This window comes from Stenella coeruleoalba (assembly GCF_951394435.1).
Source record: "Stenella coeruleoalba genome assembly, chromosome: 15".
Lineage (NCBI taxonomy): Eukaryota > Metazoa > Chordata > Mammalia > Artiodactyla > Delphinidae > Stenella > Stenella coeruleoalba.
In genome coordinates, this window is record NC_137161.1 from 73,235,639 (window position 1) to 73,263,348 (window position 27,710).

General features: G+C 47.9%; 3 protein-coding genes across 5 annotated transcripts; all 3 read right to left on the reverse strand.

Annotated features, from left to right (window-relative positions):
* Window positions 1-159: 159 nt before the first annotated feature.
* PHKG1 (phosphorylase kinase catalytic subunit gamma 1) lies at window positions 160-10,626 on the reverse strand. 2 transcript variants are annotated; one of them, XM_079899048.1, is made up of 10 exons: window positions 8,257-10,626; window positions 5,963-6,054; window positions 5,286-5,442; window positions 4,777-4,826; window positions 2,293-2,358; window positions 1,851-2,014; window positions 1,378-1,468; window positions 1,088-1,241; window positions 816-941; window positions 160-433 (listed from the first exon to the last, which is right to left on the reverse strand). In XM_079899048.1, exons 2-10 carry the CDS (start codon window positions 6,043-6,045, stop codon window positions 188-190), a joined length of 1,137 nt encoding a protein of 378 aa, XP_079755174.1. In that variant the 5' UTR covers window positions 6,046-6,054; window positions 8,257-10,626; the 3' UTR covers window positions 160-187. The 2 variants fall into 2 exon arrangements, with proteins under 2 accessions (XP_079755174.1, XP_079755173.1); XM_079899047.1 differs by having other exon boundaries at window positions 4,777-4,831; window positions 5,264-5,442.
* Window positions 10,627-10,721: 95 nt separating this feature from the next.
* On the reverse strand, window positions 10,722-16,193 carry CHCHD2 (coiled-coil-helix-coiled-coil-helix domain containing 2). Its single transcript, XM_079899052.1, has 4 exons — window positions 16,042-16,193; window positions 13,703-13,952; window positions 12,256-12,406; window positions 10,722-11,018 (listed from the first exon to the last, which is right to left on the reverse strand). The coding sequence occupies exons 1-4, from the start codon at window positions 16,089-16,091 to the stop codon at window positions 11,008-11,010; spliced, it is 462 nt and encodes a 153-aa protein (XP_079755178.1). The 5' UTR covers window positions 16,092-16,193; the 3' UTR covers window positions 10,722-11,007.
* Window positions 16,194-19,495: 3,302 nt separating this feature from the next.
* NUPR2 (nuclear protein 2, transcriptional regulator) lies at window positions 19,496-22,687 on the reverse strand. 2 transcript variants are annotated; one of them, XM_079945612.1, is made up of 2 exons: window positions 21,890-22,687; window positions 19,496-21,587 (listed from the first exon to the last, which is right to left on the reverse strand). In XM_079945612.1, the coding sequence occupies exon 1, from the start codon at window positions 22,187-22,189 to the stop codon at window positions 21,896-21,898; it is 294 nt and encodes a 97-aa protein (XP_079801738.1). In that variant the 5' UTR covers window positions 22,190-22,687; the 3' UTR covers window positions 19,496-21,587; window positions 21,890-21,895. The 2 variants fall into 2 exon arrangements, with proteins under 2 accessions (XP_079801738.1, XP_079801739.1); XM_079945613.1 differs by having other exon boundaries at window positions 21,862-22,687.
* Window positions 22,688-27,710: the final 5,023 nt, after the last annotated feature.

Below are 27,710 nucleotides of genomic sequence, written 5' to 3' on the forward strand. Positions count from 1 at the left end.
CACCCACTCCGTGGGCCTGGCTCCAACTGCACTGACCACCGCGTGACGCCTCCAAGAGGGGAGAGTGGCTGGGGCCAAGTGCCCCTCTGGACAGAGGCCTGCACCCGCTCTCACTCCTGTGCCCTCCATATCGGTGGCTTCTCCTCCCGGCCTGACCCCCGTCCCACCTGGCCTGCCGGCCTGCCCGTCAGTAGACCTCCTCAGCCAGGGAGAGGAGCACAGCCTTGGGTGTGTTCTCGAAGAGCGCTGCCCGGTTCTGCTGCTGCCCCTTCTTTACCCAGTGGCCATAGAGCCGGAAAGCGTAGGCGTCGATGAGTCGCCGCAGGGGCCGGAGGGCATAGGGGTCTCGGATCACGATCTCCCGGGTCACGGGCTTCACCCGGCGGTACTGGTAGTAGATCCGCACGGAAGCCAGCACCGTCAGGGCGATCACCTGCGGAGGGCCTGGCCTGAGAGCTGGACCCGCCCCGCGGCCTGTTTCCTTGCCGGTCCGGTCCGTGACGGCAGGCCCTGAGCTTGTTTGCCACGAAGGCTTGTGTGGTTTCCGCTGGGCCTGTCCTAGCGTTCCCGCCTGCCCTCCCCCCGCCCCCGTTACCCCCATTCCCACCCGAACAGCAGGCGCAGGGCTTAAGGCTGTCGGAGCCAGAAGCCAGAAGTCGAGCTGCAACCATCACAGGGCTGGGCGGGAGGAGAAGGGCGGGTGCTCTGGAAACCCCGTGGGCGTAAGGAGTCCCCAAGAAGGGCACCTGGAGCTTCGACTTCAGGGGCCTGTGGCACCTACCCCGGGGCCCTGAGTGGCAGGCGAGCTTAAGTACCTTGAACTTCCCCCGGGGGCTGAAGTGACGCACTTCCTCCACCTTGTACTGCTGGAAGAAGGGATGCGCTAAGGCCTCTTCTGCCGAACAGCGGCCTTTGGGACTCACCACCAAGAAGCGGGAGACCTGAGAGAACGAGACAGAACAGAAGACGTCTATGGGGGGGTCCCTCCTGGCAGGGCCTCCAACCCGTGGCATGCACGGTACACTCCCCTCTCCCCACTGTACGTGCCCCTCGCCTGAACCCCGAGCCAGGAGGCCTTTCCTCTCACCAAGTCCTTCACAGTGTCCGAGTAATCATCCCATTCTGGTGAGCCAAACTGGTAGTTGCCACTCATGATCATCCTCAACATCAGCATCTGCTTGCGGTGCCAGAAGGGTGGGGAGCCGGCCAGCAGCGTGTACATGATGACCCCCGTGCTCCACCTGGCAGCGGGCAGCGGGGAGGAAGGCAGGCGGGCCAGCTGTAGCTCCCACCGTGCCCTCCTCCCCAGCCAGGGGCTCCCAGCCATGGGGGCATCCCTGTCCTTACAGGTCACCTCCCTCCCCCCAACACACTCACATGTCCACCTCCTTCCCATAGCCAGGGTGGGCATCATCCATGGAGCACTCGATGATCTCAGGGGCCAGGTAACTGGGGGTCCCGCAGACCTCTGCAGGGACAGTTTCCATCGGAAGAGGTCAGCAGAGGCACTTGGAAGAGGAAAGCCCAAAGAGACAATGGAGAAGGAACTGAAGTGGTGGCTGGGCTGGGACTCTCTGAACACGGGCCTGGCCCAGGGCCAAGGGCAGGGCCAGGGTGCTGGGTCCTGTGGCCACCCGATGGGGCACCGTCACTGGCCTGGTCACTTCTAGCTATCCTGGCCTGGAATGCAGGCAGTGGGAACCTGGCTCAGCCCAGTCCGGGGAAGAAACACCCAGCCCTGAAATGGTAGGATTTTTACTTTGTGGGGGAAACCCAGGCAACCTCTGTTCCTAGGAGAGCTGAGGAGAGAGCCTGAGCCCCTGACATGGGCCAAGGCCATGTTACCGGACCTCGCAGCTTCTCTCCTGGCTTCAGCTGGCAGGAAAAGCCAAAGTCTGTGAGCTTGATATTCATGTCATCATCCAGGAGGATGTTCTCAGGTTTCAGATCCCGATGCACGATGTTGAGTTTGTGCAAGGTGAAGATCACCTCCAGCAGGGTTCTCATGATCTTTCTGGGGTGGGACAGGAACAGGTTACTTTCATCTGCTACTCTGCAGGGTCAGGTAACAGGCAGGGACACCAAAGCCCGTAAGCCAGCTGGACTGCGAGTGAGGGAGGACTCAAGACAGGCCAGGCCTACCCTGGCTGAGTCAAGGAGGAAAGGAGGCCACCAAAGCCAGCGGAGCACACTGCCGACCCAGACGGGTGCATGCCACGCCTCCTCCAAGACCTCAGCGCCTAAGCCAGGGACTCAGGCCAGAAGTAGGGAGAGGGGCAAGTGGACCCTCACCTGGTTTCCTTCTCACTCAGGGTGACCTTCTCAGTGAGGTAATCGAAGAGCTCCCCTCTCTTCATCCTGTGGGGACAGAGGGTTTGTAGCTGGATGTGCCCCAAGGCTACCCCCTCCTTACCCTGCTCCCAGAAAACTGTTACCCACCCTAACACTTCCAGGGGCAAAGTGGGCTGCTCCCCACAAAGGACCAAGGTCTGTGGGGAGGAGCTAGGGAAGTGAGTGGAGAGGCTGTCTCGGAAGGTTGAAAGAAGAACAAGGGAGACTGGGGGCTGGGGGATGGCACCCGTGCGAAGGTCCCCCCATGTGTGGGAGTGACAGCATGGACTGGGGTCCAACAGGGTCAAAATCAGGGTTGGGAGGGGGGAGGGAACTTGAGCCACTGGCACAAGGCCCCAGACCCAGATCAGAAGGACAGGAGTATCCTGATTTTTCCCAGGAACAAAGAGAAGCAACAGTAGTGATGGAAGAGCAGTTTTACCTATTTTAGGATTTCTCAGGATTAAGAATTGCGGTTCCATTTTCTCACTTGGGATGATCTAGAAAGAGGTTTCTGCTAGAATCATCTAGTTATACCCTGAAGGGCAATTTGGGGCAGCATTAAAAATAGCTTCCCCAAGCAACTTCTTCAAAGGTTAGAGACATTTGAGCTGCCCCCAAGGGCTCTACGGGACAGTGCCACCGAACCGAGTTGAGACAGCTCGAGCTGGGCGAGTCTGGAGGGGTCCTAGGAAAGTCTCCTTTGGTTAAATAGGAAAGGTGCATCCTGCCTGCCCCTCCAGGAAAAGCAGGGCCCAAGGGAAGAATTCTGGCCAGTATCTGAGGGAGGCAAGAAAATCCTTGAACTTAACTGGTGGGGCGGGGAGTTGAGTTCTGTTTGAGGAGCAACCCAGAAATTACAGAAGTGAGCCTTGTTTCATACACGATTGGTACTGTGTCCCCAAAAGGCAGTGTGTGCCTCCAGTTTTGATCACTTTAATTCCATTTTAAACACGCTAGGAGAACTCACTAATAGCAGCAGCAGCAAAAAGATTTACCAGTCAACACTGGGACCCCGGCAAGGTCCATCAGCAGGCTCCTGCCTTCCTGGAGCTGGTGGTTGAACTGTACACACAGGCCAAGTTAAACTGTGTCTCCAAGAAAAACTTAACACTGCACGTGTTCGGTATGGCTACAAAATGAAGTGTTCCAGCAACACAAAATCTCCTTGAATAATTTTCTCAAAGCTAGTCCCTAAATTAGCAGTTATGTATGGAGAAGTCAAGACAGCTCTCCAACAGTGATTCGTGCAACAGAGGTGTGTGTTCTTTAGTGAGGACTCCAATGGAGCGAGGGCATGGGAGCTGGAGAGTTCCCTTCCTTGGGAACCTTTTCCAGTAACAATGGTAAGAAGTCTGAGTGCACGGTTCACAGAGCACTTTGTGTTGTTCGAATTTGATGCTTGGAGCCTGGTGAGATGGACAGTATCGTTTTTCCTTTCCTGGGAAAACAGAAGCTCTCCCAGCTAAAAGGCCCACTGGTCCCTGGGGGCAGAGGGCCCTGTGACAAGGAGCTCATCTCAATAGCCCTGTTGGTGCACAAGCAGGGGAATAGTGACACGTTGCTGCTGATGCTCCTGCTGATGACAACGACGATGATGTCAATCTTTGAACCACATCCCAAATACAATCTCTACCACCTGTCTCCCTGGTGGGCCTCTTGCCCCCATATCGCTGGCTTCCTCCTTTCCACCCTTGCCCCTTACAGTCAGTGGGATCCTTTATAAAAGTCAGTCAGATCACATCACCCTCCTGCTCTCAGCCCTCCAAAATTCTTACCTCCCAAATGCCTGCATAATCTGCTTTTTGGTACTGACCGACCTTGCATCCTGCCATCGCCACAGGCTTGCTCCCCCCCATCCTGACTTGCTTGCCAAGCCTCAAACATGCCAAGCCCACCCAGCAGGGCCCCTGCTCTGGCTGTTCCCTCTGCTAGAGGTCTCCTTCATCCAGGTCTCTGCTCAGGTCACCTCCTGGAGAGCATTCCCTGCCCACTCCCTCTGACCCCCACTCAGCTTTACATATATGTGTATATGTATAACTCTGTGTGTGTTTTATGACTTGCTTTCTGTTCACGCCCTGTGAAAATTAGTGCATGAAGTAGGACTGCGTATCCTCAAGGTCTAGAATAAGTATTGGATGACCACCATGGTCATCATCATGGTAGTTCATATTTATTAACATTTACATTGTGCCAGTCACTGTGCCATTATTACTCCTGCAATACCGATGGGAAAGCTGATACTGACAGAAATCATCCAGCCCATAAGTGACGGACCCAGGATTTAAAACCTGGCAGCCTGACTCCAGGAGCTGGTCTGCCTAAAGCGTCTATGACCTTATTTGGCATCCACAGTGTAAGGGGCTGGCTGCTCGTCTCCAGGAAGCCCTGGGTGGGGGACTACAATAGAAGCCTCTCCAATAGGCCCCAGGCCTGGGTACTTACAGATCAAACACCAAGAAGAAGAAAGTGTTGGTCTCATAAGTGTCCTTCAGCTGTACTGAAATGGAAATGGCTCGCTCGTCTCAGGCAACAGAGGAACCCAGGCGGGGGCAGTGGAGGGCGGGGGCAAGGGAACTAAGGCCGCTGTGGCCGGACTCAGAAGCTGGAAGGGGTATCGCGATGGTGTTCAAAGGAGGCGCACCAGGGGAGGGGGCACCCAGGGACTTCACACTCCCATTCCCGCACCTGCACCCGGCCCTGCCTGTCACCCCTTCTGTGGGGCTGGAAGGGGGCTTAGAGCTGACTCCCGAGAGCAGTGAGGGTGGAGCCGGGAGCCTCAAGCCTCTGGGCACTAGGCTTTCAGGGCCTCGGGGTGCAGGAGACACTCTGGTGCTTCTGGCTCCCTGCACTGGGGCCACACTCCCCGGCTTGGGTTATCAGAGCACACCCATGGCAGGGCACCGCGCCGCGGCTCGGGGCCATCACTCACTGATGTTGGGGTGTCCTGAGACCTTGCGCAGGATGTCCACCTCCTTCTGCGTGGCCTCTCGCAGCTCCTGCACCTCCTCGGGGCTAAAGCTACCCCCACCCGTGACGTCGATGATCTTCACAGCGTACTCCTGGGATGTGGGCTTGTGGATGCAGCGCCTGACAACGCTGCTCACTCCCCTGGGGGTGCAGAGGACAGATCATCCCCGGGGCCCCTCACCCCAGGGGGAGGCCCAGATCCAGGCTGCAGCAGATATGTCCTGCCTTGTCCCCCAACTCCCTGTGAGCTTTGGGGGATGGTAAGATGAAGAAGGCACAGAGAGGGCGATTTGCCTGGAGTCCAAGAGGAAGAAGCCTGCTCTGGGGCCTCCTAGCTCCTAGTTCAGTGCTCTTTCTCGGCACGGAGGAAGAAGCTGTACCCCCTCAGGGCCATACGCTTCTCTCTGACACCTGATTCCTGACCCTGGCCCCAAGCTGGGGGAGCTCTTGGCTGGGAGAGGTCTCTAATCTGGGTGCTCTTATACCCGCTTCCTCCATCCTGCTGCAGGAGGGCAGGACCCCGAACTGAGAGTTTCTCCAAGTGGACAGTGCTTTCAGGATGGAAATGGGGTCAGTGCTCAGGGTCAAGCAGAGATTGATCCCGCCCGCAGTGCCGGCCGGAGCCCAGGACAGAACTTCATGGGGAAGGTCTGGGCTTTACCTGCCCAGGATCTCCTTGGTCTCGTAGTTCTCATAGAAGCTCTGTGCGGAACGGGAGTCTGGCAGTGTCTTGTACTGGGTCATGTTCAGCTCCTTAAAGAGGGGAACAGAAAGAAGCAGTCAGCCTTCCTGACCTGGGGGGTGTGCTCTTTGAGGGCTGAAACCATTTCTCCCTTTTTTTTTTTTTTTGGCTGCACTGCACAGCATGTGGGATCTTAGTTCCTTCCTCTGGTAACCAGGCACCCAGCAGAACCAGGGATCGAACCCGTGCCCCCTGCACTGGAAGTGCGGAGTCTTAACCGCTGGACTGCCAGGGAAGTCCCTCTCCCTCGTCTGTGTATTTCCTGGCATCGGTCTGGCCTCTTGTGAATATTCAAAATAAATATTTATGAATTTTTAAAAAAGCTTTGCAAAGAGCCCAACTTGCTTCTCCCCACTGGCTGTAAGCTCCCGTGACCCCAGGTGACCATGTGGCTCCCCGCATGTTCTCGTTGTTAGTTGTTGCTCCCCGGTAGGAGCAACAGATGGGCAGCCAGGCCCAAGCCCAGGCTCGAGGCAGGAATCGGGCCACCAGGCTGCAAGGTTAGTTCTGACAGGGCCAGCACACGCTTGAGTTTAGAAAGCACCACCGAGAAACTCTGCAAAGGACAAATTAAAGTGCTCTTTCCTTTCCTCTTTGAGGCGACGTGGCTGGTCCTGCTTTTCCTCGGCCTGCTCTCTGCACTTCTGGAAAAGGTGAGAAGCTTCATGGTTTCATTTTCAAATATGCTGCTCCCATAACCTCTCCTTATCTCCCCCACTTGTAACTGTCCTACCCAGAAAACACCCCTCCTTCTGCGACAGCCTTGCTGTGCTTCCCATTGCTGCTTCTTCACCCATTCTGCCCTTAGTTTTTGTGATCACTGTCCCTCCTTCACCCTTCCTTCCTTCCGTCCTCCCTCCCTCCCTCCCTCCTTCCTTCCTCCTTCCTTTCTTCCTTTCATACTCTGAGAAGTACTGTGCCAGGTGCTCTGAGGGAAGCAGAGTTTGATGAGTGAGTCCTGGTCCCAGCCTCTGGTATCACTTGTTCTCTCATCTCTTTCCCACCGTGATCATCTCTAGATCATCCCAACCATCCCTCCCCACTGTGCCCAGTGCAGGTGTGTCACAGGTGCTGCTCCGTAGATATGTCAATGGCTGGAGGTGTCCCTTTGGTCCAGGTTCCTGCCAGCAGGATGGCCATGTCCTCAGAATGCCCTGTGTCCTACCTAACGATGGCCAATGAGCCCTGAGTGGTCCTGCTGCAGTGTGGGGCAGAACGGAGCCAGGACACTCAGGCCTAGACCTAGAGGAGCTGGCCGGCTTTACTTCAGGAACACAGAGGCCACTGGGTACGAACTCCTACCTCACACGGAGGATTTGAGGAATGGAGAAAATGCTGTACCAACAGGAAGAGGGACAGATAGAAAATGGGCACGAGCTGCCTCTCAGCAGGGCCAAAGATGCCTCTGGTCCCATTTCCACCACCCTTTCTGGGTCCAAGAAGGTCTGGCCTGTCAAAGAGGCCCATTTGCTGACCAGCCAAGCAGCAGCCCTGGCTGCCTCAGGACAGGCTGGCTGTTCCAGGAAGGCTGGTGTCCCCACTGCTGGGTGCCTGGTTACCAGAGGAAGGATTAGAATAACAAGTCTCCTCTGCCAGCAGCAGGCTCTGGAGCTGTCTCTGCTCCACCCCCATCAGCAACCCCAGCTGAGCACTGGAGTATCTGTTCTCCATAAAAACGAGCCCAATTCCTGGTAAGCCGCTTAAAGTTCCCACGAGGGGCATCTGTTCTCCCTCCTCCCCCCACCTCCCAAAGCTGGGTAAGGAAAGGTCTCTCCCTTCCTGCAGCCCTCCCCGCGCAGATGGTGTATGTGGACCCAGCCCAGGATGCCGTCCCGTCGGGGTCCGTTCCCTGGCACAACCGGCCCCACTGAGCCCCAGCAACACTCCCTCTCCTGGGGTGGGTGGCGGAGGTCTATCTTGCCTCATCCCCTTACTCTAGGCCTAACCTGGGGCCAACTTCACGCCTCTGTCCACTGCCCCTGCCTGCATTCCCCATGCCTTACCAAGATGCCTTTGGAAAGGGTCCCCAAACAGGAGTAGGTAGCCTGGTCCTTTTTGGAACATGACATCCCTCCCTGAAACTTAGAGAATCAGTGCTGCCATGCCTCTGGGCCCACGTACCTTCAGAAGCAGGGAGAGGTGGGTCTAAGGGACGTGGGGGGTTCTGTCTTCCCTATGCCACAGCCTCTCCCGCTCCCCACACAGCTACTCACCTCTATGTCCTCGCAGGCCCTGGAATAAACGTGACAGGAATCCCAAAGGTCCAGGAGCCCCCTGGGGACAGGGGACAACAGAGGGCTGAAGCGTGTCCCGAGCCGACGCTTGTGGCCAGAACAGGATATCTTGCTGCTCTTCCTTCAGGCTTTGCTACTTGAGGACGGAAGGCTGATGTGCCAAAAATAAATCCCAGCTGCAAGGCCCAGCGTGACAGTGCACGAGTCGGGGCCGAGGCTCCGCAGGGGTGACCTCTGGTGGAGGGTGAGGGAAGCTCCGGTGGCCTGGGAGCAGGCAGGACAGCACAAGGTGACCCATCTTCCCTGTGGCGCTCACTCAACCTCCAGGCTTAGAGGAGATAAAGCCAGCTTGCTGGGAACACGCTGGCTTCTCTGGGAGCCATTCCTGTGTGTGCTGAGAGCAGAGCCCTGGAGACACCCCAGCACACTGGTGTGCCCACCCTGCAGCCCTGGCTGCTACAGGGACCCGCTCAGCTACAGTTTGCGTGGCTGCCTGACCCAATGCAGACCTCAAAGGCTAGGGAGGCTCCATCTCTGATCTGCCTCCATTGCATCCTTAACTTCAGCCTGCAGTTTCTAATGAATGAGAGGAGTTCCATGTGCCAGGAAAAGCACATGGGCTCTAACCGTGTGTGGCTTTAGGCTGTTTGGGTGAGGGGCCTCATCGGTGTGAGTCTAGCTTAAGAGGCTGACAGAGCTGGAAATAATGTATGCAACATGCTGGCACACAAGCAGACACTTTTTAAATGCTCACCCTCATTCTAAAGCTACCTGTTCTTCAAACCCCTGGTTCTTCTAATATACCAAACGAAGAAAGGGGTAATACACTGCTTCATACAGGTGCTGAGCCCACAAAAACCCATTTAACGAGCATTTTACAATGCACTTCATATGCACTTTCATTGGGCCCCCAAAACTCTGGTATTAAGCCAACTTTAGAGAGAATGTGACTTGCTCGATGAGGTGAGTAGGAGGGCCTAGGTGAACCTCAGATGTAGGCTCACGTGCTCTTTCCATTGTATCACACTCGCCATCTCTTCCGCTCTGGGGAAATACTTTGCTGAACTGTTATATAGGAGTTGGTAAATGACTTTGTCCCTATCCTTACAGGCCTCCAGCTTATCGAGATGCAACATCTGGTTCCAAAGATGAAAACACTGAATTCTCCTTTTACTTACTGTCAATAAGCCTTTTTCCCCGATTCTAAGCTGCAGACGCCTGCTGGCTTACACTTTCAATACATGACAAAAATCCCTTCTGACTTTAGGGCAAAAGGCCAATACACCTGGTGGATTATTCCCTGTGACCTTCTCTGTGTAGCCACGGCTCCCACCAGAGGCAGGCCAGGTCAGCCAGACTCTTGCATTTTATTGTCAGTGGTTCATTTTCCTTTGATTCAGTGATTCAACCATATTTCGGTACCCACCATAGAGCATCATGCCTTGGACATAAGGGGCGTTAACACTATGAACTCAGCCTTTAGGAAAATGGGCAAGAGCCCAATGATGAACCCAGGAGGGAATATGCTGGGGGACTGGCCAGTAGTGAATTGTCTGTGGTCATTTAGGTCCTTGAACAAGGTAGTCTTGGCCTCTTTCAGGAAGTGAATGATTAGGTACAGAATGGAGCACTCTAAGAACACCGCTGAGAACGAGGTAACAACTGAATAATTCACTTACTCAACAGCACTTCACTTACCTTGCAGTAACAGAGAGGAAAAAAAAAATCAGATAATGGAAACTCTGAAAGGTATATTTGAAAGTAGGAAAACTGCAGAGCATAATGGAGACTGGAGGTCAACTCCCAGAAGTAAATGAAATTTTGAGCTCTTTGTGAGGGATGGAGCTGGGTTCATTTAAAAAAAAAAATGATGCCCCCCAAATTGAGTCCAACATGGACTTAAGACAGCTTGGAGAGGGCAACTTGAGTCTTTCAGGAAGAGAAAGCTACAATGCCTTAAGTAGAATAAAAACATCTGCAGGGAAACTGCCTATATTAAGAGAATGAATTTTCATCTCCAACCAATAAATTGGATAATCTAGGTTAACAATGACGTGTAGTGCTGACCTGGCCACAGGGAGCCCACACATGTAATGGGTCTGCTCCCACATTTCCTGTATCATTCACCTGATTACAACAGTTAGTATTTTAGTTTCATTACTGCTCAGTTTACTGCACATTGGCTCCAAAGGCCTGTAGCACCTGGAATCTTTTTAATGAGCAGCACGCTTGCTAGGGAGCTACTCCTTACATAACTATTTCTCTACCAAAGCTCCTCAGGAAGCTCTGCCAGATCCTCCAGGCGGCCACTACTTTAATATCCAGAGACTACAGACTAGATACACATAAAGACATGTAGAGACAACTGTGTTCTTCTGCAAAATGCATTCTGTTCACCATGTGTATACCATGTGTGATTTATAACCTTATACTTAAGAGACACATTTGGAAATAAAATCACTTTATTCTAATTAATTCACAAACAAAAGCATGTTTAAGAGGCCACACAAACATTCGCCTAGCCCCAAACTCAATATCATCTCAGGGAGCTTCTATATGGTGAGAATACCCTCTTCCACTGCAATCCTGAAGCACAAAAGCTACTAATGATTGAGGGGCGGTTAACTGGTGGCTTCACACTTTATATCTTCACTATCAATTATATTTTTAATGCTAAATCAACCTGGTCATGAGAGATGATTTTTCATGCCTTCAACTGGAACTTCTTGATTAAGCTAACCCTGCAAACAGAAAAGGTTTGTTAGAAGAGCACTAGCTACATATTCTCAACAAAACCAAAGTCCTCCAAATTATGAAAGCAGGGGTGAAGCCCAAGGTTATTAGTTTCTTTCATAAGCTGTTTAAGGCTGCAACCAATAAAACTTCAACTCTACACTTTGAAGCAGAAATATAGTTACTTTGGTATTAGACATAGTTTCATCAAAGACTTCTGATAAACTTGGCCATGCAATGTCTTAATTCCACAATTCGACCACCTATAAGGATTAACTTCTCCCCATCCCTATTTCCTACATAAATGAAGGTGGGGAATTTTGAGAACCACTAGCCCAGACCAGGGTTTTAAAACGTTTTTCTGTAATCAATCAGGTAAATACTTTTCGCTTTGTGGGCCATATAGTCTCTGTCACAACTGCTCAACTCTTCCTTTGCCATGGAAAGCAGCCATACACAACACCTAAATGAATAGGAGACGGCTGTGTTTCAATAAAATTACTTACAGAAACAGGTGTCAGGATGGCTTTGGTAAAGGGACCATAGGTGGTCAACCTCTGGCCTAGACCAATTCAGTATAAGAAGCCTGAAAAATGACTCTGTATATATTAAATATACTCTGTGACTCCATGAGAATCAACTATAGATTTATCCACAAAAACCCTTTCTAAGTTTCTAAATAAAATCTGCAGAACTATAAATAAATAAATAAATAAATAAAAATGCAGGCGGGAAAATGAAAATAATCATTTTTAATAGGTGGTGAACTCTTAGATTGATAGGAGGAAATCACACAAAAACAAGTTGACTGCCAACATTCCAGAGAACCTATATCTCTAAGTCCCACCGAGGGATTTAATAAACTTATCTCTCTCAAACGAGGTGTGCAGAATGACAATGCTCTATCAGATCTTGTGCTCAGTCCTGGCCTTTGGTGAAATCAGCACTAAGGCTATGCAATAACTACAATAAGATCTTGGCACACTAATCTATACCCGCCTAAGAAAGAATCAGATTCAGAACGTAACTGAATCTGATTCTTCCTTAAGCAGGTAAAAGCCTAAGATAATGACTAGAAAACTTTGGACCAGCTCCTTGTTAGATTATTTTTAGAGTAATTTAAACAAAATCTCCTCTAATTTGTCAGTTTAATTTATTAAACACAGTTTTATAAGGTCCAGGGGTACCATTCAGTGAATTAAGCAGATGCAAGTTCAACCATGGATTGATGTATCTATCACCTACCGTTCGCCAGTCTGCACTGTTTCAGCACCTCACTGAAACCTTCACAAAGCTTAAGGTCACCCTGGTTCTGGGCACACTCCAAAAACTGTTTCACCTCAAAAAGGCATGGGCCATTCTGCTGCTGCTGTGCCAGCTGGGTTCCCTGAGGCTCCTGCAAAGGCATAACATTCAGGACTGTTAAGAAAGGAAATCAGGGACTTCCCTGGTGGCGCAGCGGTTAAGAATCTGCCTGCCAATGCAGGGTACATGGGTTTGAGCCCTGGTCTGGGAAGATCCCACATGCCGCGGAGCAACTAAGCCTGTGAGCCACAACTACTGAGCCTGCACTCTAGGGCCCGTGAGCCACAACTACTGAGCCCGCGTGCCTAGAGCCCGTGCTCTGCAACAAGAAGCCACTGTAATGAGCAGCAGAGCAGCCCCCTCCCAAAGCCTGCACACAATGAAGAGGAGCCCCCACTCGCCGCAACTAGAGAAAGCCCACGCACAGCAACGAAGACCCAACGCAGCCAAAAATAAATGAATGAATGAATGGAAATCAGACTTATACCCGAACAAAGAGCAATAACCACTCTTTGAGGTTAATTGGGGGAACAGAACTAGAACCAGATGCAAATTAAAGTTTCTATCTAATAACGTGGACAGTGAAAAAAATTAAAGGCAGAAAGAAATGAGCTTTAACAAAAATCCCAGTTGTCATCAGAAAGATTCATGAACAAAGATGCAAATTAAGTGGTTATCTAGGCATCTAAACACCAGTGGTTCAATGATGTTTCATGGAGGAAAAAATGGGCCTACTACAGAAAAATAGATGGATGAGAGTTTTAAGTACATTAGAAATACAGTAGAGTATACACCCATGCTCCTTAGAGGAGAAAATTCACATATCTCAGAAAGAAGGGCAGTGGCAAATATCAGGTAAGAGATGAGAGAGCACAGAGTCATCAAAAATATTTCTGAACACTTAACAAAGATTGAGGCTGAATTAGTTAAGTGTGACCATGACAAACACAACATATATATGTGTATATATATATGTATATATTTATATTCATTCATTCATTCACTCATTCATTTATTTATGCCAGGCCACACGGCTTCTGGGGTCTTAGTTCCCCAACCAGCGATTGAATCCCGGGCCCACGACAGTGAAAGCGGCAAGTCTTAACCACTGGACCACCCGGGAATCCCCCAAAATATTTAAAATGAGGGGTAGGTGGCTGTTTGACAGTCCATCAGGTTGAACTGCCACAATTCTACTCCTTGAGAAGAAATACCATTTGTCCAGGACTCTCTGACGCTGGCCTAAGTAAGGTACTAACTCAACTGCTGCGAAATATGGATAAACCATTCTCCACAGGTGCAGACAGTCCCAATACATAAGGCACTTACAACTAACTAGGTTTTCTCATAAATACACCACCGAAGAGAATGCTGCCCCAAATCTTACCTGGTAAGTGATGTCAGGCCTTGAGGGCTCAGCATTACTTCCTCCACTGAAGCCACCAGTGATGGCATGACCCAGAGTGTGGCCGACGGCAGAACCCACAGCCACGCCGGCTGCAGTGGTTGCCATCTGGGCCATCAGACCTGGTTGCCGAGGAGCAGCAGCAGGTGAGCCAACAGCAGATGGTGGAGCCACTGCTGGTGGCTGAGCTGCGGGCGCTGGCCTGGGTGCAGTTCTCATCTGAGGCGCCCGGCTGTGAAAGAAAGGAACAGAAAGTATAAAGTTCCCACTCCCAACCAAGTTTGGAAATTGTCAACTTTTTTTTTTTTTTTAATAAATCCAACAGGATATTAAGTCGATGCTATATTCTTTTTTTTAAAATAATATTTATTTATTTGGCTGTACGGGTCTTAGTCGCTGCACGCGGGATCTTTGTTGCAGCATGTGGAATCTTCAGTTATGGCATGAGGGATCTAGTTCCCTGACCAGGGACTGAACCCAGGCCCCCTGCATTGGGAGCGAGGAATCTTAACCACTGGACCATCAGGGAAGTCCCAGGAAATTGTCAACTTAAATAAACAAACAAACAAACGAAAACCCCTTGTATATTAAAATAACCTCAGGATTTCATTTTAAATTATTAAGTGCAAATACTACATACATACAAGAAAACCTTACAGGACACAATTCCCTGAACTATTTACATCATTTTCTCTTTAACCTTTTACGGTTGTAATCACCAAGTATAAATGTTTTTTTCCCTGCTTTTTTTCAACCATTTCCATGTATTCACAAAGTCTATAGTATCTTTAGAGAACAGTTATTCCAACATCATAAAAATCAATATAACTGTTAATGAGACAAAAGCCTCTACCTTCGTGGAGCTGACATCCTATTGGGGGATCAAATAAATGTTAAGAAAAAAATATTGAGAGCGAGGGCAGCATGTTGTGGCATACTGCAATTTTAAGACAGTCAAGGGAGGTCTCGCTAAGCTGGTAACAATTGAATGAACACGGAAAGATAGCTATCTGGGGAAATAAACTAATCCAATTCCTTCATTTTACAGATTAGAAAACTGAAGCCCAGTAAGTGGAAGTGACTTGCCTGAACTGTTATACCTAAACTGATTTCAACTATTTCCCATCTGTAGAACATTTGGATGCCTTCAAAATTTCACTAATATGTCCAATGTTGTTCCAAAAATCTTTCACACAGAAGATTTCTGCATTTTTAGATTGTGGTTTCCCTTCCTTTGGATAGCAGCGTCTTTCCATTACGTGAACTCCTTCCCTACGCTCCTAGCACGCAGTTTGAACACAATTCACCTTAGTCTAGAGAAGCAACGTGGTCCTCTGCTAAATGTTCTGAATTTGTCACCGGATAACTCAGGTCTAAGACCTGGCTTCTCTACTTATTGGTGGCATGACCTTGGACAAGTCACTTATTCTGAGTCTCCAGTTTCCTTATTCCTGTAAAACATGAAAATATCTACCTCTAAGGCTATCAGGAGGTGCAACTGGCAGTACATTTTACAAGTATTTTATCAACTAGAAAACGTCATGTACATGTGAGGCCTTAGTGACTGTGTCCCCTACTGGGCCGAGCCCTTAGAATGCTCACTGCTCCTGGAAGACGCTCAAAGATTATTTACTTAATTGAAATACTATCGTTTCTCCTGATTATACTACCTTGCACTTTTTTTCTTGCTATTTTTAAAAAAAATTATTTATTTAATTTACTTATTTTTGGCTGCATTGGGTCTCCGTTGCTGCGCGTGGGCTTTCTCTAGTTGCCGCGAGGGGGGGCTACTCTGCATTGTGGTGCGCGGGCTTCTCATTGCGATGGCTTCTCTTGTTGTTGAGCATGGGCTCTAGGCACAAGGGCTTCAGTGGTTGTGGTGTGCGGGCTTCAGAAGTTGTGGCGCACAGGCCCAGCACCTCCGCGGCACATGGGATCCTCCCGGACCAGGGCTCGAACCCACGTCCCCAGCACTGGCAAGCGGATTCTTAACCACTGCGCCACCAGGGAAGCTCTTCTTGCTATTTTAGACGTTTCAGCCAGATTACACTTACGAATGTCCATTTCCTTCTAGAAGTGGCCTGTTTTAACTTAAAATGGACTCTAAGTATTTTAAGTAATAATTCATGGACATTCCAAATTAACAAGTTTGCCACTAACGGGAAAACTAGCCAAACCAGCTTACGGCGACCGGATGCGGGCCCACGCCGCCCCAACCTTCGGACGCCCCAGTCCCCCGCCGCCCAGCCGCCCCGAGGCCCAGCGCAACCTCCCTCTGCGTCACGGCGCCGGCAGGGCCCCAAACCTCGCGGTAGCCTCACCTGGCCGGAGGGGCGACGCGGGAAGTGCGGCTTCGGCTTCCACGAGGCATCTTAAACGCGGGACGAAGCAGGGTCTACAAACGCAACACTCGCAGGAAACCCTGGCTGCTTCTGCGACGCGCGAGAGCGGAAGTTGGAAGGCGGGGCTGGACTCAGTGCGCGGCCAATCAGAGCACAGGCAGAGGCCTTCCTTTCGCCGACGTCTCCGCGGGTCTGAAGGTCACAGGAAGAGCAGGACGTCATGGCGGCGCCTTGTCGTGCACGGTTTACGTCAGGAGCTCGGCGCCAGGACTGTTTAGAAAATTGGAAGTGGCCGTGGTTGTCGGGCAGACCTTGTCCTCCGAGCCTAGCGCGAGTCACAACCGCTAGCTGTTTGCTTCCTAGGGCACAAGGACCGTCGCTACTACCTTCAAACGTTTGCCTTATTAACATGGTAGGTCAGCTCCAATCTTGAGTGAGTGAGTCAGAGCTCTGGCGTGATTGTCGCTGGACCTTGGGCCAGTTACTTAACCGTTCTCACCCTTAAGTTACTCATTTGGGTAAATATTTTTTGAGGCACAATGTGGGCACATAATAAGACGGAAAACTTTAGGGATCGACAGAGCTGAGTTGGTTCTACTTGTATTTTGTCCGTGGATCCAGTCAACAAAAGTTAAATTCAGACAGTAATAATGCCTTACATTTATGTATTTCATACATTTTCAAACCCCTTTCATATATTATAGAATTTGTGCCCGTAATTGATAAGGTATTCGTTCACTGATAATTAAGTGAGATGTTCTGAATGATCTCCAAGTGCTAGCTAGGTTCTGGAAATAGAGCAGGAAATAAGACTACCTCCAAGGGGTTTAAATTCGGGGAGGCAAGAGACAAACACCTACATAAATTAGATGGTGGTGATATGAAGCGAAAGCAGGGTAAGGGTGGTAGGGAGTTAGGGGTTGGAGAGGGCATGAGTCTTTGAAGAGGAAGTATTTGAATGGAGTCCTTGAGGAAGTGCGGAAGCAAGCCTCGTGTTTATCAAGGGTACGAGCATTCCTGGCAAAGGGAATGGCAACTGCAAAGGCCCCAAGGATCTGTGCTTCAGTGATACTTGGTGTGAAATGCTTTTAACAGTACATTTTAGCGCCTCTGCAGTAGGGGACAAGTTAACTAGTGGCATTTCATGGGGGGCTTCATGGGACCGTCCTTGGGGGTGGGGTGGGATTTATGGAGGAGAGAAAGCAGAGGTAGAACCTCCATTTATGCTTGGATGCCAATCAGAAATTTCCCCCTTCCACCAGAGGTAGCAGAGTTTAACACAGCCTTTCCAGCAACAGCAGAATGTTTGTGGAACTGAGGGGTAAATAATGCAAAAAACCTTTGTGAAAAACAAAGTTTTATTTTCACAGAACTTTTTAAAGAAATGAAAGGTTTACAAATGATAAGCCTTTGTATTCGCCTTTGGATAATTCATAAAAAGAGATGGGAGAAAGGAACTTTATTTATAAAGAACATTCTGGCACCAGAAGAGCTCAGAGTGAGCAGAGCTTTGGACAGACAGGCATGCAGACCAGAACAGAGACAATTTTAATCATACTTAGCTAAGTCACTAATTCCTAAATTGAAGAGAGAAAATTAGATGTTTGTACAAGGTTATTTTGTGATAGTAAAAGATTAAACAATCTAAATTCCTGTCAGCAGAATACAGGTAAAAAAAAAATATGGCACATTCACACAATATGCAGCTATAAAAAAGAAAGAAGTTTTTCTGTGTATTGATATGAAATGATTTCCAAGGTAAATTGTCAAGAGAAAAAAAGCAAGGGGCAGAATTGAGTATAGAGTGCTGTTTGTGAAATGGAGAGAAAAGCCCATAGTGTCCATGCATAAAATATCTTTAGCTGATAACACTGGTTGCCTTCAGGCAGTGGCACGGGGTGAGACTTTTACTGATAACATTTTCTATCTCTTGGATTTTGAAACAGTTAATGTATTACCTCTATTCAAAAAAAAAGAACATGTAAAAAGTTAAAATGAATAGCAAAAAAGTGGGAATTGAAAATAAATAGAATTCTGCTACCTATCATTTGCAGTTTGGTGGGTTAGGTGTGCCGAAGTTCACACTTTAGTAAAATTTATATACCAACTTATTCTGTAGTGATCACAGTCATCCTCAACAAATGCAATTACAGTGATGAAAATTTGAACAACGAACTCTTGCAGGCATTGTTACAGATATTTGATACAGATATTTGGCTGAGTGGACTTTTGATGATTGCAATAAAAATTCTACTGAAATTAGGTGGTAAATATCAGAAGTTTTAAAACTGTGCAAACTCTGTTCCAGAAATTCCATGTCTAAGAATTTGAGAAAGTCATGAATGTGAAAGAAATTAGCCATAAGGATGTTGATTTAACAAAATGTATAAAATAGGGAAAACGTGAAATAACCTAAGTGTCCTGCAATATACAATTAGTTAAATAAGTTGTAATACATACATACAATGAAATGCTATGCAGCCATTTAAAATGTGAAAGAATATGTGAAGTGAGAATTATCTTCACAAAACACCAAGTGAAAGAGCAGGTTACAAAGTAGTACACATAGTATGTTTGTATTTTGAGAAAGTTCTATTATATTTTAAAGGCTGTAATTATATACATCCCAGTAGTGATGTTATTCATTGGATAGTGATTTCTTTCTTCCTTCCTTTTTTTTTTTTTTTGGCTTGTCTGTATTTTCCAATTTGTCTACAGTGAACACACAATAATTAAACCTACATTGGTGGTTTAAAATATGTCCTCAAATTCCTTGACACTCCCTTCAAAAGGTGGAGCCTAATTCCTCTCCAGCCTCCTGAAAGACCCTGAGTTAGAATCATCCAGCTAAGCCACTCCCAAATTGTTGACCCACAGAAACTGAGATAGTAATTTGTTACACAGCAATAAGTAACTAATACACATAACTTCTACAGTGAGCATATTTAAATTTTAAAAGCTCTAGTATCTAAAATGAGCAAAATCTAGTTAGAACATCTTACAGTGTTGCTTTAACATAGCTCATGTCTGGGTATGCTGTACTTCACAGCAGGAATTGTGTAGGAACTGAGATGTTTAAGACATTAAGGTCCATACACTGTAAATGCAGTTTTTTCTTTGGATAACTAAGACATCGTTATATGAATATAGTGCCTTGCACATATCAGACAAAAAAGAATGAATGAATGAATTAAACTGTTGATCTGAAAGTACAGAATACTATAAAACAAATGGTTAAGTGGTGTTTATATGAAGTTCTAAAGGATTTTAAAGGAATGGACATTCAGTGTGGATGAATGCTTCTGGGAGAAAGTGGCACTTGGTGCCACTTTCAGTTAGGTGAAATTAGTTTTAGAAAAATTAAAATTGTAAAGGGCACACTGAGTAGCACAGCACAGATTCAAAGGAAGGAGCAGAATTGAATATGGTGAAGTTAGAGGACAGAAGACATGTGTCACGAACCAGTGTGTTTTTGGAAGTTATGAGAAACAAACCTAAGAAAATCCAATAGATGGGGACTTGCCTGGTGGTCCAGTGCCTTTCAGCGCAGGGGACGCGAGTTCCATCCCTGTTCGGGGAACTAAGATCCCACATGCTGCGAGGCAACTAAGCCTGCGTGGCACAACTAGAGAGAGAAAACCCACATGCCACAACTAGAGAGAAGCCTACGCGCTGCAAGGAAAGATCCCATGTGCCGCAATGAAGATCCCATGTACCACAGCTAAGACGCGATGCAGCCAAAAAAAAAAAACAGAAATGCAATAGATGATTTGCAGCACAATATAAGGCATCTAAGCTTTTTGGCCTGCAAGGTTAGAGCAGCACTGAGGATCTTTATATTATTAAAATGGTCTTCTGAAGATTAATCTGGACATGTCTGAGATATAGCAGAGGGAGACTAGGGGTAAGGAAAAAAATCCTGAAGGCTAAGACAGTGGTGATGTGGACATTATTACTAATTATTTGAGTGCCTATTGTATACCAGGCACTGAGAGCTTTACGTGCGTTATTTCATTTATGCCTCACAAGAACTCTTGAAATAGGTACTGTATCATCCCTATTTTATAGGTAAGGAAACAGATGCTTAGAGTTTAAGCAACTTTCCCAAGTCCATACAGGTGTTTGACTCCAAAGTGAAGACTCCTACCATACCACACTGCCTGAATGTTGGAGACATTTTAAAATAATGAAGTGAGTGAAAGAATTTAAGACTTCCTTGGCAGTCCAGTGGCTAAGACTCCGCACTCCCAATGCAGGGGGCAAGGGTTCCATCCCTGGTTGGGATACTAAGATCTTGCATGCCGCATGGTGCGGCCCAAAAAAAAAAAAAAAAGGACTTCGTGACTAGAGAGGAAGGAGAAGAGGGATCACGTTCTGTAAACTTAAAAATAATTACCATTGGGGCTTCCCTGGTGGCGCAGTGGTTGAGAGTCCGCCTGCCAATGCAGGGGACGCGGGTTCGTGCCCCGGTCCGGGAAGATCCCACATGCCACGGAGCGGCTGGGCCCGTGAGCCATGGCCGCTGAGCCTGCGTGTCCGGAGCCTGTGCTCCGCAACGGGAGAGGCCACAACAGTGAGAGGCCCGCGTACCGCAAAAAAAATAATAATAATAATTACTATTTATTGAGCACCGGTTATGTGCCAAGCCCTTAAGGGTGTCACATTTTATTTATTTTATCTATAATCCTGTTTGGCGAGGTAACCCAATATTATTCCCATTTTACAAATGCAAAACCTGAAGCATGGTGGAACTTGAAAGTAGCTACCACTCAGAAGTTTGCTGAATGCCAGATTGATGAACACCCATAGCTAGGATTAAAATTCAAGTTGCTCCTTCCAGAACACCACCCTTCTCCCCCAACAAAGGACTCACCGCTGGGCGCAGAGACCTGACTGAATGCAGAGTGAAGAGAAAGAAGAGGGACCCTGCCATACTCTGCATAATTTTTAAACTATAACCCTAGTTCTTGGACATGGAGTTTGTGGGTGGTTCTGAACCACAGAAGGATGTCTACAGTTGAGGAAAACTGTGATGCTGGGAAGAGTGAATGTTTTTGAGTATCTGTTATGCCAGGTTTTCTAATTAGCTGTATGACCTCTGGAAAGTTACTTGAGTTCTGTGCCTCAGAATCCCGTCCGTAAAATGGAGCTAGCATTCGCTTCAAAGGATTGCTGTGGGGTCAAAGCGCAGAGAATTCCTATCTTTGTTCTGCCCACATTCGTCTTTGTGACGTCTTCTTTGCAGATAAGAACTCAAATATTTGTGTACTTGAAACAAGTTACCACAGCAACTTAAAAAAAACACCAGCAGAGTTAAAATGCCATTCTTGCTGCTCTTTTAATTAAAAACCCTAAACAGGCATACCCACTTGGATGTTACTTAACAATTAGTGAGGAAAAGATACTGAACTTAAGCGATGTCGAAAAGAAGTTCTGTTGACCAACATGGACTGTTCCCCTTAGGACCGGAGTTATAGCTGGAGTCAGAGAAAATACTTTTATCAGGTCCTTTGGGTATGGGTATCCTGTTGAAAACCAGACAAAAACAAAAATCAATTCTCTTTAGTCCGTGCATAAACACTGGAAGTAAATCCCTTACTTGTATTTTTAGAAAGATGTTTTCTGCGTTTCCTAGCCCCTTCTATCCAACTAAAAAATTCCAAAAGGTAGAATTTTAACTGCCGCCGGGAGACAGGCTGGGAGTTTAGGGAGCCCAGCTAATGACTCGCTACGCGGGGCAGCCTCAGGAGGGGGCGACTGTGCCCCGTTCGAGTCGCAGGGGGCGGACCGGAGCGTTACCAGGGCGCTCGCGCGGGCCCGCACGCACCAGCACTCAGGCGAGACGGGTGCGCGGCCGGGGCTGCAGCTGGCGCTGGCGACGCTTGCGCTGGCCGTTGAGCTTCTGCGCGATCTTGCGCTCGTGGCCGCCGGGCACCCGCCAGTTGGTGCGCAGTTCCCGCTCGCGCCGCGTCCGGCCCTTGCTGCGCCCGGCCCCGCAGGCCGGGAAGTCGCGCAGGTAGTAGTAATCCAGACAGTCATAGAGCTCCTCCTTGGAGCCAACCAGCGGCCACGCTTCGGGTGGCGGCAGCTGGGCCTGACCCTGGACACCAGGAAACGCCAAGTCCATCGCGCCTAGCCTCAGGGTCTGCCGCTAGCGCGCCCGTGCGCGCAAGTTTGTGGAGGCCCCCCCCCAGCGCTTCGATTGGCTCCGCCGAAGGGGGCGGGGCCTAGGGCTGACGTCACAGGACCGGGAAGGTACTCAGCGCTAGGCCTCTGCGATCTGGCACCTGGAACCATGATCCTTTCCTCCATCCCGGCCTGTGCGCCGCCTGAGCGAGAAGGGTATTTGGCAAAATTAGACCAAACACTTGTTTATGTCGGTCAAAAATGGGAAATTATCCAAGTATCAAGTGTCAGGGAGCTGTGCATTACTCCGGCGGACTTTTATCAGCATTGAACATTTTGTTAGGCTATTTGATGACAGGAGTAAGTGCTCAATAAATGATGCAAAGTGAAAAATGAGCTTCTGAAGTAATATCTCTGGTATCCCAGTAATATATATTTAAAACATGTCTGGAGTGAAAGGAAATGCGGTGGAATGCTAAAAGTATTTCTGGCTGGTAGGGACATACACACATTAGTTCTTTTTTCCTTTCCACAGTCCACGTGTTTGATAAGGGGTACGAATTAACTGTATTAAGCGAGCGAGCGATTAAGAAGGGAAAGTCACCCTGCCTGGTGCAAGGCCGGGAACCGCGTGCAATTTCGGATTATCAGCAGGTGCCCAAGCCCTGCGGCCAGGGGACGCTAAAATTGTGGTAGCTTGATGCGCCGGCAGTTTTGGGGTGAGGGCCGAGAGTTGGGAGCGGCCGCGCGGGGGAACCAGCGCGAGCCCAGCGTCCCACCCGCCAGCCCCGGGTGCGCCCAGCCCCGCGGGCGTTGGGGGAAGGATGCTCCCCGAGAGCTGCAAAGGCGAGAGGAATCAGGCCGAGTGGCCTACGCTCAGAAAAGTCCAGACCTACCTCCTCGCCGAGGGCAGCTGCACAGCTGAGCAGGAGTCATTAACACCCTGCGGCACCCGAGGCTCTGCGGTGACTACCCGGTCTAATTACCTAATTACTGTCTCCGTAAACGCTGCTCTCAGGGAGTTATTGCGAAGAATGCCTTTGTTTTGGTTTGGTTTAACTAGCGCAGATAATTCTCTTCCCAGGAAAATTGCATCTATCCCCTCGGGGATTTTCTTTTTAATAGATCGAAAATAATTCAATACTTTAAAAAAAAGTCCTTTTCAGGTATTTGATCTTGCTGAGTTTCTGTCTGTGACCAAGTTGCCAATTTGAGTTTTTTTCCTGCTCTCTGAAGTATCCCTGGTGGGGCGTGGCCTACATACCACGCTCTGAGGGCAATTTTGTTAGTTCCTTAAATGAGCAAATCCCAAAAGAGAGTTTTTAATAAAACGCAGAGAGGATTTTCTCTTCCACCCACGTGTCTTACACCTGCTACTGGGAAAGAGAAGCTAATATTTATCCCTCTACCACCCTCCCACACATCATCTCTTTTAAAAACTCTCTTTAGAATTTGTTATGAAAATATTCAGACCTTCTCAGAAGTGAAAATAGAACAAAGAACTCCCGTATCCCATCACATGGATTCAACAATTATCAAGATCCTGTCAGGTTTGCTTTACCCCTTTCTGTTTTGCTCTGCTGCAGACCTTATGTCATTTTACTCCTGTATATCTCAATATACAGCTCTAAAAAACTAGACTTTTTTCCATAACCTCAATGCCATTTGCATACTTGACAAAGTCAACTTGGCCCTGTTATCATCTAAAACCCAGTCCAGAATCAAATTTCTCTGATTGTCTGAAAGACAATAGAAAACATACAACTCAGAATACATACAGAATCTACACATGAAATTTTCTTGTATGGTGTTTAAGTCTCTTATAATCTAGGGTGGGCCCCTGCCCTTTTCATTTTTTCCTGTCATGACTTGCTGCAAAAACTGGGTCAGTTGTCCTGTAAAATGCCCCACTTTGTGGATTTTTCTGTTTCCTTGTCGTGTCATTTAACTTCTTCCTCTCTCTCCCATATTGTGTAAATGGAGGTTGGCTCTAGAGGCTAGGAGGTGATGTGTGTTGGTATCACACCAGGAGACCCGCAATAGCTCATGGTCCCAGTTTCAGTGATCAGTAGGCTCAGGTGGTGACAGCCTGCCCCTGCAATTGTATAGTTCCACATTAAGCTTTTATCTAATAGTTTCAACCATAGTTCATTGCTTTATTTGCTGTTTTGTTCATCTGCTATTATCTCATTAGGGGCTGTGAAATGGTAATTTTCTAATTCAATCCTTTCTTCCACACTTATTAGCTAGAATTCTTTCCCTCATGAATTCAGACTCTTTGGTTACCCTGATATATCTTTTTTCTTCCAGTTTTATTGGTATATAGTTGATGTACAGCACTGTATAAGGTGTACAGTGAAATGATTTGACTTAATACTTCATGAAATGAGGACCACAGTAAATTTAGTGAACATCCATCATCTCATATAGATACAAAATTGAATAAAAAAACATTTTTTTCCTTGTGATGAGAACTCAGGATTTCCTCTGTTAACTTTTGTATATCATATACAGCAGTGTTAATTATATTTATCATGTTGTATGTTACATCTCTAGTACTTATTTGTCTTATAGCTGGATGTTTGTATCTTTTGAATACCTTCATCCGATTCCCCCTCCCCCCCATACCACTCTCCCACACATTACCACTAGACCTGTCCTACAAGAAATGCTACAGGGATTCCTTCAGGTTGAAATGAAAGGACACGAGACAGTAACTTGTAGCCAGATATAGACATAAAGATCCCTGTTAAAGGTAAATACATGGGCACATATAAAAACCTATTGTTGGGGCTTCCCTGGTGGCGCAGTTGTTGAGAATCCACCTGACAATACAGGACACACGGGTTCGATCCCTGGTCCGGGAAGATCCCACATGCTGCGGAGCAACTAAGCTCATGCGCCACAACTACTGAGCCTGTGCTCTAGAGCCCGTGAGCCACAACTACTGAGCCCACGTGCTGCAACTAGGGAAGCCCGCGCGCCTAGAGCCCGTGCTCCACAACGAGAGAAGCCACCACAATGAGAAATCTGCGCACTGCAACGAAGAGTAGCCCCCACTCGCCGCAACTGGAGAAAGCCTACACGCAGCAAGGAAGACCCAACACAGCCCAAAATAAATAAATAAATAAAACCTATTGTTATAAATTTTTTTGTAACCCCACTTTTAATTTTTCACAGGATTTAAGAGACAAATGCTACAGTAATCAAAACATGTAGTACTGGAATAAGGCAGACATATACACCAATGAATCAGAATAGAGAACCCAGAAGTAAGCTCTTGCATATATGATCAAATGCTTTTCAACATTTGGTTCTGGGTAAACTGGATATCCATATGCAAAAGAATGAAATTGGACCTTTACCTTACATCCAATACAAAAATTAACTCAAAATGAATCAAAGACCTAAACATAAGCTCTAAATCTATAAAACTCTTAGAAGCAAACATAGTGGAAAAGCCTTATGACATTGGATTTGGCAATGATTTCTTGGATATGACACCAAAAGCACAGACAACCAAAGAAAAAATAGATAAATTAGACCTCATCAAACTTGAAAACTTTTGTGCATCAAAGAACACTATGAAGAGAGTGAGAAAGCAACTTATGGAATGAAAGAAAGTATTTGTAAATCATTTATCTGATAAGGGTTTAATATCCAGAATATATGAAGAACTCCTACAACTCAACAACAACCAAAAAACAACCCAGTTTAAAAGTAGGCAACAGACTTGAATATACATTTCTCCTTTCCTAACCTTCCTTGCCATATTGATTTCTAGCCCCCTGTGGTACTCCAGCAGCTGTGATAAACAATATGGGGTCTGTGCCAGTTACCAATTTATTGCCTTTTGGCTCCAAATTCACCCTTCATTGCTTGCTGTGCAAAAATTGGTGCTGGACCATTTAAGTATTTTTTTCTTTACCAGTTGGCACAATGTTAGTCTTTGTGAGGTGAGGGCTCCGGAGAGTAATTGCAGGAGGAAGGGGTTTCCTTTCTCATTCTAATGTCCTCTTTCAGCAGGCTCCTGCAGCATGCATGGGTTCCTTAATGCTCAGCTCCTGCAGTGCAGATGGCTTCCCCAGCACCAGGGTTCTGCAGCTCATGTAGCTCTTCCAGAGCCCCGCTCCTGCAGTGACAGTGGCCAGCACCACCCAGCCAGTAGTTTTCCCCTGAATCCTCCCATCCTTGGTTGCCTTTGTGTCAGGGTGCCTCCATTGAGACACCTCTCCAAGAATGACTTTCCTTGACACCCTAGAAGGTAGGTTTCTGGCAAGTTCTGGAGGGCAAATTTCCAGCAACTACCATTGCTGTGTAAAGCTCAGCTTCTCTGTACACCGGTCCCAAATCTCAGACACAGAGTTTTGGGTAAAGTAGAAAAGGATAGCTTTATTACTTTGCCAGGCAAAGGGGGACTCCTGCCTGGAAAAACTATGTGTCCCAACCTGGGAGGATTTGATGAGGGGTTTTACAACGATGGTTCAAAGGTGGGGTCTCTGACAAGATTAGGGTGAGTGCGCCCGCTTGCACTCCCTTAATCTCGTCTCAGATGGTGGGTCTCCTAATCTGGATGAACTTCTCTGGTTCCTTTCATCTGACCTCAGCTGGTTTCTTGCCTGCTCCTCCCTTGATGAGCAACTGTTCGAATCTGCCCTTTGGAATTCCAGGAGGGTCATGGAGACTGGAGTATTGCCTATAAGAAACAGGGGACAAAAGGGCCTCTATACCTGGGAGCCTCACAGGGCCTCTCTCAGTTTCACCACTGGCCCAGCATTGAGCGACTTCTGTGCCATCCAGTTACCCGCAGCTGTGTAACTCTCCACAAGGTCTGGATCTCAGCCCCGGTCCTCTACCTTAGCTTAGGGGGTGATGGGTGCACCTTACATATGCCAATCCTGTATCCTTTAGAGTTCTCTTTACTTTTTGGCTAGCAGCCAATCCCACTTTACTCAAATGCCCTATTATAGTTAACACTTACATGTATTAAAATTTCGCTGTTCAAATTGCTGTGTGGCTTCCATCTCCCAATTTGACCCTGAGTGATACAGGGTCTCTGCCCAACACAACAAGGAAGAAGGACACCCAGTCTCTCACCATTATACAATATGGTGTGCTACTCCAGTAGTGGGACAGAGTATTGGAGGTAGTGGGTAAGAAGATGCCTAGAGGGTCCATGAAGACTGAGAGAATTAAGCTGAAAGGATGAGGAGGGGATCAGGGCACTCCAAGTTCATCATTAACACCTCCTCTTGTCTTTCTTCCCACCATCACTAAATCTCTGAGTTATATCAATTCTATCTCCCAAGTCTGGTCCATGCTTTCCACCCCACTGCCGCATCTCATGCCAGGCCATCATCGTCTCTGCCTGGTTTATCGTGAGGGCCCTCTAATTATCGTCTTTGCTTCCACCCCTTGTTCAGCCTGTTCTCCACAATGAAGCCAGAGAGATTTTTCTAAAAGACAAATGTGAGTCCTTGATTAAAAACTGTTGGTCTCGCCCATTCCCCCAAGGACAAAAT

Coding starts and splice junctions, on each gene's coding strand:
- PHKG1 (XM_079899047.1), bottom strand. CDS start 6,045: ATGACCCAGTACAAGACACTGCCAGACTCCCGTTCCGCACAGAGCTTC. Junction 1,469..1,850: donor GCCAGGAGAGAAGCTGCGAG/GTCCGGTAACAT, acceptor CTGTCCCTGCAG/AGGTCTGCGGGACCCCCAGT. Junction 942..1,087: donor CGGACACTGTGAAGGACTTG/GTGAGAGGAAAG, acceptor TCGTTCTCTCAG/GTCTCCCGCTTCTTGGTGGT.
- CHCHD2 (XM_079899052.1), bottom strand. CDS start 16,091: ATGCCTCGTGGAAGCCGAAGCCGCACTTCCCGCGTCGCCCCTCCGGCC. Junction 13,953..16,041: donor CGCGTCGCCCCTCCGGCCAG/GTGAGGCTACCG, acceptor TTTCTTTCACAG/CCGGGCGCCTCAGATGAGAA. Junction 12,407..13,702: donor GGCCTGACATCACTTACCAG/GTAAGATTTGGG, acceptor ATGCCTTTGCAG/GAGCCTCAGGGAACCCAGCT.
- NUPR2 (XM_079945612.1), bottom strand. CDS start 22,189: ATGGACTTGGCGTTTCCTGGTGTCCAGGGTCAGGCCCAGCTGCCGCCA.